General features: G+C 32.9%; 1 protein-coding gene across 3 annotated transcripts in view; it reads right to left on the reverse strand.

The window, feature by feature from the left end:
* Positions 1-13,523, reverse strand: part of LOC125697193 (fibroblast activation protein alpha) — a 40,261-nt gene that overhangs the window by 12,534 nt on the left and 14,204 nt on the right. For 2 of the 3 annotated variants that reach the window (XM_048954030.1, XM_048954028.1), the window contains 12 exons: positions 11,884-12,038; positions 10,875-10,978; positions 10,415-10,550; positions 7,830-7,874; positions 6,502-6,606; positions 6,341-6,411; positions 5,650-5,703; positions 5,211-5,335; positions 3,989-4,036; positions 2,395-2,493; positions 1,590-1,659; positions 297-491 (listed from right to left, as the gene is read on the reverse strand). In XM_048954030.1, the coding sequence (XP_048809987.1) occupies positions 297-491; positions 1,590-1,659; positions 2,395-2,493; positions 3,989-4,036; positions 5,211-5,335; positions 5,650-5,703; positions 6,341-6,411; positions 6,502-6,606; positions 7,830-7,874; positions 10,415-10,550; positions 10,875-10,978; positions 11,884-12,038 (1,207 nt within the window). The remainder of the gene's footprint in view (positions 1-296; positions 492-1,589; positions 1,660-2,394; positions 2,494-3,988; positions 4,037-5,210; positions 5,336-5,649; positions 5,704-6,340; positions 6,412-6,501; positions 6,607-7,829; positions 7,875-10,414; positions 10,551-10,874; positions 10,979-11,883; positions 12,039-13,523) is intronic. The other variant, XM_048954029.1, reaches the window with a different exon arrangement.

The following is a 13,523-nucleotide window of genomic DNA, read 5'->3' on the forward strand; positions in this document are numbered from 1 at the left end:
TTAGCTTACCTCTCACCACTGATGCTCATACTTCCTTAGGCCTCTGATGTTGCCCTTACAAAATGAAAGTGCTGAGATCCAAATACATATTTGGTAGTGGATGTAGTACACCACACAAAACCAAATTGACACCAAATACCTCACTAGTATTTTATTTCTACAAGTTTTACATTTATTTCCTGGAGACTTCAAGCTTTCCAGAAGAAAGGTGCAGGAGTACATTTAAACTATCTTTTTTTCCACGCTTTTTGTAGTTGTGTAAGTACAACGATTTTATTGGGAGACATTCTACTTACTTCACTGCTGAAATTTGGTCCTCAACTTCATAGACTCCTAGTCTTCGATAAACTGCATGCAAAATCTTGTCACCTTGATAAGCTGTTCCTCTGCCATCTACTAAAGCAACAATAATTCCCTCTTTGCTTGCAAGATAGGTTATCCAGCTAATGCTAAATGTGTGTTTTACATTCTGACTGCATGGTCCTCCATACCTAGAAGGTAAGACATTTTCAACTCAGATTTACAAATGAATACCAGATACAGGACTATAGATAAGTATGACTTATATTTTCTCTACAAGTATTTTGCTAAATGACTGTGGTTTAGAGAGTTCAGTAGACAGAAACAGTACTATTAGCATTTTCATGTATTCATGTAATTTTACTTTCTAAAATTAATTTAAATCCTTAATGTCTTATGCCTAAGGCAAGTTCCATTTGTTTTAGCTGAGACGAAGGGGCATGACATCAGGTATCCATCCTAAGGGGAATCTTTAGAAGAGCTATGTTTCAATTTTTAATTACTTCCAAATTCATTGGGTATAGAAATTAGGTGTGACAGCACTTTTTGATTCTTACCCCCCCCCCATGATTTCATAGAGTCACCAAGGTTGGAAAACACCTACAAGATCATCCAGTCCAACTGTCCACCTATCACTAATTTGATCCTCACACGTATTACACATTAACAAACAAAAAACAACAGAAGTCTTAAGCTTTTTGGTCGTTACTAGACCTCTGAATATCATGTACAGTAGGAACTATTGGCTGAACACACCCCACATAGCTGAGCAGTATATGGAAACACTATTTACGACAATGATCTAACACAAGTTATCATGTGACCTCTATGACATAATTCACTTCATCTTCTGCTCTAAGTTTCAGCCAAACATATTTAGCTTTGTTGGGCCTTTGGATCGTCAAAGGATTAGGGTTTTTTTTGACCGCTTGTAAGAAAAGCTCTTATATGTTCCATATCAACAAATCTGAAATCAATACACTCAAATTGCTTCAGGATAAATAGAAGCGGCAACTGAACTAGGAAATCCAAGCAATAAATGATGTGCCTTTATTCCTTTTCTTTCACTAAGGAACTAACCCTTGCTATGATAAGAAAACCTCATTGATTTCCCTTAAGTTGAATTTCTACACCAGAAATATATTAAACAAACAAGCAAAATAAAAACAAAATAGTTATAGTTTTTCTTTTGCATTACAAAATACTGCAAATATTTTAGATTTCCCTAAATTATAATGAGTATTTTTATGACAGAACAGTAAAATTGAAAGAAATAAATTCTTACATACACTTGAATAAGCAGTGGGTACTTCTTGGATCTATCAAATTGTGGAGGTATAAGCATTTTGTACCACAAAGCTAGAAGAGACGTATCAAAGTTATATCACTAATGGTTACAATGATTTCTCTAAGCACAATCCGGTTCGATGAAATACTAATGAAATAGTAATAGAAAATGAATCAGCACAAATTACAGAGTGCATAAAAGGTAAACCACAAAATTCATACAAGTAATTGTTTATGTTGAACTGTTTAAAAATAATTTTGAAAAAAAAAAGTGCCCATTTTTATTATTTAAATTATGTTATGTATAAAGTTATGACTTTAACTAGGTTTCTAGTTTTCCTGGTGTCTAAAAATACACAACTAGGAGTATAACTGTTATTAAGATTTTGAGAAATGAGTTTTGGAAACATTATAATGATTCACTACAATGGAATATTATTCGTAAATTTACTAAGGAAAACAACAGTGTATGCAAGTCAATATAACATATAAATGGCAGTTTATGTTTCATTTTTTATTACCACCATATTATGATGTTTTTATGTGATATTTAAACACTACAGCAATATTGCTGATTTTTTTTTTAATTGCATCATGAAGAAGAAATGTGTTTTAAATTTTGTTTTATTTATGTATACACTGAGGAACAGACAGGTCACTGTCACAAAAGGCAGAATGGTGGTCAGATTTCCAATCTAACATGCTAATAAGTTTGATCTACAAAAAAGATTATACTCATTATAACAAAATGAAGGCATAATAAAAAAGTTAGGAATAAAAAATATAACAAAAATGTATAATTCTTACTTATACCATCCACTTCAAGTTTATTAATTTCTTCTTTTGGCAGTATGATCTCTTGCAAAGCAGACTGCAATTCCTGATTGTCTTCTAATATTCTGAGCTCTAAGGAAAATAATTGTCCAAATTATTAATTAGCTTATTTGTTAATTTCTCTTTGTTAAATAAGATATGTTTTGTATTATTTGAACAATAAGAAAATCTGTGACAGTTTACAAGCAGAATAATGAAATCTGCTTAGTTCAATTTGGGTTTGATCAAATAGCTAAATAAAAGCAAGGCACAGGGTTGCAGTGCACAAATATTCCTTAATTTTTTATAGGATACATATTTTGCAATGCAAATAATTTCACACACTAGCTGTGAATAATAGAGTTCTGGATGTTAGGAGAAAGTTTTTCTCTTGCAGCACCTCCTTTCCTGCTTATCACAGTATTGTCAGTTTAGACTCTGAGACTCTTGGGCAGTATCGTTAAGCCCATGTACATTTGTGAATATCTTGTTTCTGGGCTAACACAGAATATTTGGTTACTTATGGGGCTGAATCAAACCTACACTTAACTACCTTATTGTATATCCCCACAAAGACACTAGACATACCATATAGTTGTCCTTATTACTGGATTGCTGCACTCTTAGCAAGCTTCATTGCTTGCTTTTCTTTGTTTTGTTTTGTTTTTTTTTCTCCGTGGTATTTTATTTTTTACTTTGTTTGAGGCACAATTTACTGTTTTATCATTTTAAAGTCACTATTAATAATTCAGCTAGTTTCTAGTACTGAGCTATATATTATGAATTCACTGGGTATTATTAGTTTCTGTTCTCTGTTCTCTTCTGCAGAGAGGTGGAGAAATGCATAACTATGGCTAGGAACTTTGCTGCATTTCATGCAATTCCAATTTTCATAAGGAAGAGAGATATTATGGGCTCTTGGTAAACAAGACCGGGGAGGGGAGGGGAGGGAACTAGTAGTTGGGGAGGTCAGAATATTTCTTGCTGGAGTTTCAGTTCTGTACAGATAATTACATCTGCTCTGAAACAGTTATTTGAATGGATATTTTTCACAATTCTTCTGCAAAAACTTTCACTCTTCCCTAGTATCTGCTAATGGCTGAAGACCACCCAAATTCTAATTAGTACAGTACAGTATCCCAAAGTATGAACTCTAAGTACTACACTGAAGCCTATTGCATGGGCTTCTGGTAGAACTGCTTCATGAAAAAAAAATCAGAAAATCTTGAGCTATAAAAACATACAGTTTTGAAGTCAGAACGAAGTATTCTACAAAGTTTGACTTAAAATTTGATAGACAAAGAGATGCCTATATTGATTTCATCTATAACATATGAACAGATAAAAGGATGTCATAAATTTCTTACGGTCAGAAATGAAAATAAATACATCACTGTATTCCTGAGTGTTAGGATTTTGCTAATTAATAAAATTAGAAAGACAGTAGATATTTTTATAACACTTATACATATACAATATGAGAGGCTTTTTGGTCACAATCCTAAGTGCTACATTAGAGGATCTGAACAGTGAATATCAATAAGAAATACAATTAATTGTCTAGAAATAGGCAGAGTATTTTCAGTACCTCTATCACTCTCATTCTCAAAAAGAGTAGAAATAGGAATCCCAGGACCTGTCATAGTAATGAAAGGAAGATCATTTATAGTTTGAAGCCAGAATTTGGTGATAAAGTATAGATTACGTTACTGTTGGTTACTGTCAGGAATTAAAGAGCTGAATACAATCAATACTGTTCTAAATCTCATCTATTGAATAGAATTCTAGTTTTTACTGCACAAAATACATAAGGTAACGTGTGTAGACATACATAATACACCTGTATTGCTTCGCAAACATAATAGAAGTAACTTCGAATCTATTGGCAAACTTTTCCTCCATAGAGATGAAGTGACATCTAGTTAATACCTGAGATGCGATTACATAAGGTGACTGTGGAACTAACATTGTGAATCATTCTTTTGAGAACATGTCACATTATATTTGTGAAGGTGACTGGCTTTCATATGGTGATGACCTCACAGACTGTTTTGTGGAAGAATGATTGAAAGGTATTGTTATTAGCCACATTTGGTCTTCTGCTTAACACAGGTCCTAAAAACTGTTCAGCTAATCATTCAGAGAAGAACAGTAAACATTATATAACGAATGCAAAAGGAAAATCTTGGATAGTTTTTCCCCTGCTTTTTTTAGGCTGTAACTTCACTGTACTTAGATTAAGATGGATGAACTCATTACTCATGCTTCTCTGTTATTAGTGGTTTCAATAATCACACATTTTTATGAATTGAATTTTGTTTATTTTATTTATACTTTCTCTTACTAAAAAAATGTTTTCAAGTAGCAAGTATCCAGCATTTTTTGTAGCTGACAGATTTTGATCATTTCAATTGGGGAACACATTGTAATGGTTTCTCAGAGCTACCTTTGATTATATACATAGGAAATCAATCTTTTTCAAAATCCTGCTCTTGTTACTGCAAGAATAACTTTGATGAGTCAACTTCAAAACTGTTTTGTGCCATAGAATATTTTCAAATATTTGTTTTTAATTCTATCAATCCCAAGCCTTTGAGGAAAAATTTATAAAAGTAAAAATATTTGTATTTTCTGAAAAAAAAAAATAATCCAAGGCTTTTAAATGTGGAAAAAAAATGTAGAAAAATTTTTGGTTACAGTGAAATTTCTATGATTCCTCGGGACATTGTTTGCACTAACAGTTACTAACTATGGTTTTGATATATCTGGCAGAATAATTGGTTTTATGTTTGTTCCCAGGCTATACATACCATAACAGATCAAGGCATAATACTTAGAGCGCTCACTGAACCTCGCTGTATAATACTGGCATCTCTCTTTCCGTAAATTGCAAGTAATGCACAGTTTTCTGATAGGCTTACTCCCAATACTAATTCTAGGAGAAAAACAAAATACAACAATTATTAATTTTGCTACAACTAACTTTCTGTGTGTCTGCCTCACATGCTGGAACAGCGTACTTGGAAAACAGTTCCTTTTAAAAATAAATGTTTTCCCTTTTTCTTATTTTTTTCCTATCAGCATATTTAAACTTTAGATGGTATTTCTTGATTCTCAGATATAAAAAGGCCATGATTTAATTAAAACAGCTTGATAAATTGTACTTTAAACATTTTGAAACAGAATTCTGTTATTGAAAAATCCACACCCATCACCTAGTATCATTAATTCAACATTGATAACACTTACTTGTAAATATTTCTTCTTCCTGGATAGCCTTCAAATTCATTGCTTGAGTAGAAACTGTGAATTAATTTAAATGTTAATAGATAATCCATAAACTGATTATCTGTGAACCAGCATGAAGACAAAAAGATGTCTTGGAAGTTAACTTACACTTTCTCAGATTGCTGCTCATGATAGAAGATTAAACTAAGCTTACATGCACTTCATCTTAGTAAATCTTTGCTCAAACTCTCATTGGGTAATAAATACACCATATAAATAAGAGTTCTGTCTTAATTCTCAAAAGATAATTACCTCAATTGTGTAAGATACATCTAACTGTATCGTGAACCAAATGAGAGACCACATTTCAAATGCAATGAAATAAAACTGAAATAATTTCTATTTGTAGATAGGTTAATCAAATACTTAAAATTAAGCAATCCTAGATAAGACTCTCTTTAAATGGGTGACTGATAACAATCTGAAAGGTTGAGGGCTATTTGCAAAAAATCTACCAAAAATAAACCAAGTCTGCAAACCTGCACAATGCCTTTGCCTATGAATTTGTTGTGAATGCACTCAGTTGGATGCAATATATTTATAGGTAGTTATAACTTGATGAGTTGACAAATGGCTGGTATGTGTCAAATGAATAAGTATTACTTCTATTGACAAAATACTCATAACCTATACTCTTCTCAGTGGTACTTACATTGCATCATTTGTTACTCTAAAAATATAAATTGCCTCCCATTCTCCACTTGTAATTTGGATTGCATTCTCCTGTGTGGCAAAATATATAAGTCACTGAATACAGTAAAATTATTTCATAAATTCACGGTATATTAAGGTAGAAAACTTTAATTGACTTACCACAGAACCATTGATGTAATGTATGTGCTTATAACCATTTTTGTCACTAAAAATTTTGTAGTATGAACTGCTGTCTGAGGTAAAATATGGTGCAGAAACAAAGAACTGAAACAAAAGAACATGGTAGATGAGATGAGAGGAAAGAAAGAATGTCCAAGCTGTTTAACAGGTTATAGTCTAAAAACTAAAAATAACAGGACTCTATTTCAAAAGTTCAGGTGTAACAATTAACTTCAGAGAAATGTTCATCTATGATATGCACTCTTATTTAGTGAATTACAATTTATAATCTGTCATGTAAGCTTTTTTAAATTGGTAACACTAATACCTAAAGTTGCCCACAAATACAGGATCTTTACTTGCAGAATGGAATAATTTGTATACACCAAATGATCTGCAGTTACATCAGAATATTTAGAGGTGATTTAAAAAAAAAAAAAAATTCTGAATGAAACTAATATTTGTAAACAGTGCCAGATTGGAATCCTACAAATCATAGAGTTTAGCCAATTCAATGAACAAAAATGACACAGAGTGAAATCAGTATCCAGTCTTTCCCATATTACTATACTAATGTTTAAGAACAGATTATTGCAGATAAAACCATTCAGATTTTACTTCCTTTCAACCCATCACTGCTTTACTTAGACTGTCAGCCAGTTACTGCAACTGTTTTATTTTCAAAATTATGAGGACAATGACTTGTAAAAACTTCAAACTGCACCAAACACTCCTGAGTGGATATGAATAATACTAACACAGACTCAATTAGAAACTGTGACCAAAAGTTAAATTATCCCTAAGTCAGCTTCTAATATCTCTAATCTTGGAAATCCCATAAAGGCTAAAGCAGGAATTTATGCTTGCGTACAATTTCACTAATTGTATTAAAAACCTGTCATTACAACCTCTACAGAAGAGGTGAAAAAAGGAAAGGGGCCAAAGGGCTACTCCATTTAGATGTGTAATTTTTACTCAAAAAAAAAAAAAATAACCTCTTAAAGGGAGGCATGCTGAAAACTGTGGCTCTTAGTTAAGTCAACTGCAGGATCTTTAGGCAGAGCATGTAATTCCCTATATTAAATTCTGTTAACTTTATCTGCCTGAGAGTAACATAAGAATTAACACATTTTTAATCTCAGAAAGCTGGCAACCAACTACTGTGCCTCACAAAACATAAAACATCATAAACCATGTCTGTGTATTACTGTGTAATAGGTTTGAGGCAGTAGCATTGTGTGACTCCAAATAGTGCTTTGTCATTCAAAACATCACCATGAAGATGCAGAAGTTCCCATTAAATGAAAGCAGAGCACAAGAAAACCTACTCCGCCTGCCCATCCTGTTTGACTCTCCTCTATGTGCTGTTGATTCTGAAAAACAAAATCAAATGTACACTCTTAAAGAAGCTTGTACACTAAAAAATAATCAGATCATGATTAGATTAAATTAAACTAGATTTAAAAGCTTCACCTAAAAAGTCTACCACCTCCTCTAAAAGAAAATTTTAGAATACTTGCTACGGTTATTTTCTTAGTCTGCAGTGCAATAGCAGAGATGGCTGCATCAGCAGTCCCACTGAAGTAAGGTAACACGAGTATTTGTATTTGAAACTATTTCATATCCACACAGCGTAAAATAACCCGAGCTAGTATGGTACAGAGAAATCTGAGGCTCTCCACTTTTGTTACTCTGTCTAAGGGGCATTTAAAAGCCTGATTTTCATCACTTCTTAAAATCTAACAAAAGGTACTTACAAGAATTGAAGACTGACGAAAATGACACAGTTAGCAAAAACAGCCCAGATTATAACATTTTGAGATGATGAATATAAATTAATCTAGTTTTAACTCCCCGTAACATTCTTGAATATGATTTTTTTTATAAAGTGTTATGCCGAGTATAAGTGGATCAGTGCCTCCTTCTTAGAGGTGCTTATATATGTGTCTGTTTTACTTACAAAGTTGCAAAAAACATATTCAATGTTTTCCTACGATTTTTTTTATTGAAGAGTCCTTTTATTAAAGAGTTCTTGCAGAATGGAGCAAGTGATTCAACACTTGCATTCTATAAATGCATTTCTTTAGTTTCCTTGCAAGCTCTGCTTTATATTTTTGTCATTTAATAAAATATTTCTTCACAGAAAAAATTAAGTTCAGCAATTTTGCTTCTAAAGAATATGTTTTATATGTGTTGTTCTCAACAAAATCTTATTAACATTCAGAATTTTACTTTTTCCCTTCCAACCCTACACCCTGCAAACTGGCTTATTCAAGTGAGCATTGTAGGTGCTTGCTCCTTAGAATTCTGTTTAGTACTTTGCAAGGGCTCCAATGAGCCATTCATTTAGTAGATGGACTTTTTTCTTATTAAGATAAGAAAAAAGAGAAGTATTATTTTATATCTGCACCATAGATTTGTCTTAGTTCAAATTAAGGTTCACATCCTGATTACATAATACATAAAGAATATATTTAACTTCCCTCATATGAGTAGTTCCATGGCCTCTGTGGGATTTTTCTGTTATTAAAGCATTTGCAGAATTTAGAGACTTGGCATATTTATAGTAAACCCCAGTTTTACAAACACATATTTACATGCCTAGCTTTAACTCACAGAAATAATTCCACTGAAGTCATAGTTGTTTCTCTGGTTTATTCACAACAAAAAGAACTCGAACACATGAATATTTTTGATGAATCAGCACTTTAGGAACATCCTGTGGATTATATTTTGTTATTAATTTCAAGTACATAAAGCCTAGTACATTTATTGTACATTAGTCTCAATTTAATCTGAAATCAACAAGAAAACTACTTTTGCTGATGTAAACGCACAGAGATACACTTCCTAACAGCAAATAGAGCTAATGCAGCACTCCCATCTGTTCACACTCCTCCAATTGGCCATTTGTGCAAACTTTAATGTGATAAAAGCATTGTATCACTGTATAAATATAGAATTATAGAAACGTCAGTAGTGATTCCATAAATAAAGTTTCATGGAGAAATGCAATTAAACAAGGATCATGAACACAGTCCTGCAAGATATTAATTGTTCTGGTCTGGTTCCAGCAAAGCAATTAAGCACATGCTAAATTTTAAACACATAGATAGTCCTACTGACACAAATTAAACTGGTTACTTGCTTTAAGTTGTTTGGTGAATTGTGCTAAAATTCTAGATTTCTTTATTTATTTTTTATACTCCTTAATACTATGTTTTAACAATTATTAAAATGTGAATGATTTTGAGGTGAGATATAGATTCAGCATTAATGTACTCATACACAGGAGCAATGACTTAAGAAAGACATCAAATACTGCCATAAATATATATTTTGTCCTGATGAACTCTAGTTATTTCTCCGTGGAATCAATAAAAGCTTTGAAAGAACAGGAGCTCAGCTTCCTTTCAAATTTTTAACTATTGTTTTATTATAGAGGAATAGAAAGGCTATGTCAACAAACCATAAGCCTATAACATATAAGTTATACAGAAGATTATAATCAAGTATGCTATATGATTCCACTTTTGAAAATGAAGAGGCAAGAAGGAACTGAGCAACAATTTTGAAAGCTAGTCAATACACTCTTGTTATTTTTATTGCTTTGTTACTTGAACCTCACTAAAAATATATTTTGGTGATTTTTCTGCTGTTGCCATTAGAATTTTTTCATTCTTCATTCAAACAGCATTTACAATATTGAAGAGGTTATCTTTATTAGCTGAAAGATGAATGTGATCAAACACTGGAAAATAAAATTACTTTCCTAAAGTCATTGAAATATTAAATATACTTTTTGAGTAAATCAGAGCAATTTGTGCACAATGAGTAGATGTTAAAATAGGACAATTCAACAGAAAGTAGCACATGCTAATTCCAGCAATGTATATATTTCCAACTTTATTACCTCTGGACAGACCCAAGTGTTTGAATTTTCTTTGACGTCACAAATAGCTAAGACTGAAAAATTCTGGATTCTCTTTAGCCACTGCACACCAACTCGATTATCTGTTACCCAAGTAAGCCAAGTAAAATAATGATCACTAAAAAAATAAATGAAAGAGAAAGAATGATTATTAAAGAGCAGGAACATAGAAAAATTGCTATAGGCTATAAACCCCATTTTGCTCTGTGGAAGACAACAGCAAATCTTCTATTCTATCAGGAATTTTTTTTGTTCTTTGTAACAACATATCATATGAGCACACATAATCAGTGTGTATATATATATATTTATCTTCTGATGCATCTGTGAGATTAATATGGCACTCCACTGTTAACAAAACAATTCAGAGTTTCAAGCATATAAAACAAGCAGACAAAATTTTTTTAAAATACTCTGATGACACATTTTGAGGGCACAATACCTTGATGCGATCACTGCAGGAACTGGAACCTCTTTAGGACCAAATGCTTCAATGTTAATAGTGTCTACAATAAACACTTTAACAGTAGGATTTTTAGCACCAGCCTTCAAAAAAAATGTATGAGGTTATTCAAATGTAGATAAAATTCAGATCTAGGAAAATGACAACAGCTTTTGTGGGATAGAAAATAGGATACAAAATATTTATTCAGTTGAGTACCACATTTCAAATGTGATCTTATAAGATCTTGTACGTGACCCTACAGAAGTAGTTATTTAATTTTGCTCCATTATATAAATAAAGAAGAAAACCTTTTGAACAGTCCAATTCTGTGCCTTTCTGTACTAAAACATAATGCTTGATGTGAACCAGAGTTGTATTTGCAGCGTGGATCTCTGCAGTACACCCTACATTTTGCAACAAAACTTGGCTGACAAATGAGACCTTGTTAAAACACATTAACATGATCACTTGTAGTCATACAAAGATGATGAGTCATAGAGTTTGTACGTGGTGAAAAAGGCAAAACCAAGAGGTTCTTGCCTTAAGTTTGGCACTAAAAAACTGGTAGAATCCCAAGCCCTTGAGAACAAAGCACACTATGTAGCCTGCAAATAAACTGAATCTGTCATACCTTTTATTTCACAAAAACAATTAAAAAAATGTCTCCTAGTTGACATACCGTATTGGAAAATAACAACTCCACAGTTAATACATCACAGAAAGTAAACTGAATTGAAAAAAAGGCTTGACCATGCAAACATGCTCTTTCCTATATACCTTTTACTTACATGAGGAATTCTGTTTATTTCACTAACACTATTTAATATGTATAGTTTTGAGTGTGCCTATATCTTTTTATAATTTGGCTTACGTTTGCTTTCATTCATTAATTTAGGCCACAATGTATTTAAGCACTGTAATACAAACATTTTTTAAGCACAACTAATTTTATAGTTATTGTAACATATTTCTCAACAGAAAGTAAGTCAAAGAATGATAAACATACCTTGGGATATGGGATAATTATTTTTCTTGGGTACTGTTCCTCACCAAAATATGAATATTCAATTACTGGTATGTCAGAATCATTAAATTGTACATATGCTAAGTATTTTCCACTTGGAGACCACCACAATGCATATTTTGTCGCTAGCATTTCCTCTGAGAAAAAAGAAATTGTTCGTAATAGTTTCTCAGTGCAATTAATCTATCTTCTAATCTATTTTATCATTTTACTCTTACCAGCCTAGACATGCAAAAAGAGTTATACTAGATAGATAACAAGATGTACATCAAACCTATTGCTATACATCTCATATGTGAAAGGCCTTGAGAACTCCCAAAACATGTACAAACTGCATTTAACTCACTTGGATTATTCAAGTGCACGAGTTTATTATTTTATGCATTGAAGTGCCAAATAATCAACCAACCTTTAAATTTTCCCTAAAGCTTAATTCTCAACCATTACCTACATAGTAGAATGAGGATAACAATTTGTAAAGTTCTGACATAGTTTCGGTAATTAAATACTCAGGATTTTGCTTACACAGAATGAATGCAAAATGCAGTCATTGGCAGGTAATGTACATCTAGCCATAGAGATAGAGATAGATTCTAAGATAGATAGATTATTCTTAATGATAGTATTACCTTATTTTTTTTTTTAAAAAAAGCTGCAGCATACATTTCCAAGTTCTGCTGTTTTGGCAGATTCCACCAATATACATTTCCTTAAAAGCTTTGAAGAATCCATCTTACCCCTTCTCCAGCTTATTTTTCCCCCAGATTATAAATCTCATTGCCAAAACATACATCTGCAAAGTCTCACTGTATATAAATTTCCACCTCTCTCCTTCTCTATAGCTTTGATTCTTCTGTCCAAAACAAGATCTAATTCTATTTCTCTGCCAATGTCTCACACTACCCTCTGGATGTAAACAATGCCTGTGACTCTGTAACTCTTCTCTGGTAAGCCTCTCTAATTCTCCCTTTTTAAAAGCATTGAGCAAATCATGCTTCTCCTGCCTATAAAGCCCTTCACAGCTTGCTTGTACCCCAGCACTCCTCTCTCACTGATTGTGAAAAGATTAACTCTGCCTTCTAATCCATTTGTGATGCCAATTTCCATCTCTTACTTTCTATCCATCCTTCACTAGACGTGGCAGGGAGTGTGACCACTGAGGATAAGGAAAAGGCTTAGGTTCTCAAAGCCTTATTTACATCTATCTTTAAAAATTGGACTAGTTATTCTTGGGGTACCCTGTGCACTGACCTGGGAGTCTTGGATGGGGAGAAGAATAAACCACCTGTCCTTCAGGTGGAAACTGTTAGAGACTTAATACTTCACCTGGACTGCTACAAGTCCATGGGGCTGGATAGCATCTACCCAAGGGTGCTGAGGGAGCTGATAGAAATGATAGCCAAGCTGCTTTCCATCATCTATCGGAGTTCCTAGGCAACAAGTTAGGTTCCAGAGGACTGAAAGCTTGCCAAGATGACTCCCAACTACATGACAAATCGCGAAGAGGATCCAGGGAACTACAGGCCTGTCAGCCTGACCTTGGTCCCAGGAAAGGTTACTGTGAGACATGGTTTAGTGGGAAATATTTGTGACAGGTTAACAGTTGGACTGGATGATCTTAG

The sequence above is a fragment of the Lagopus muta genome, chromosome 8 (assembly GCF_023343835.1).
Source record: "Lagopus muta isolate bLagMut1 chromosome 8, bLagMut1 primary, whole genome shotgun sequence".
Taxonomy (NCBI): Eukaryota; Metazoa; Chordata; class Aves; order Galliformes; family Phasianidae; genus Lagopus; species Lagopus muta.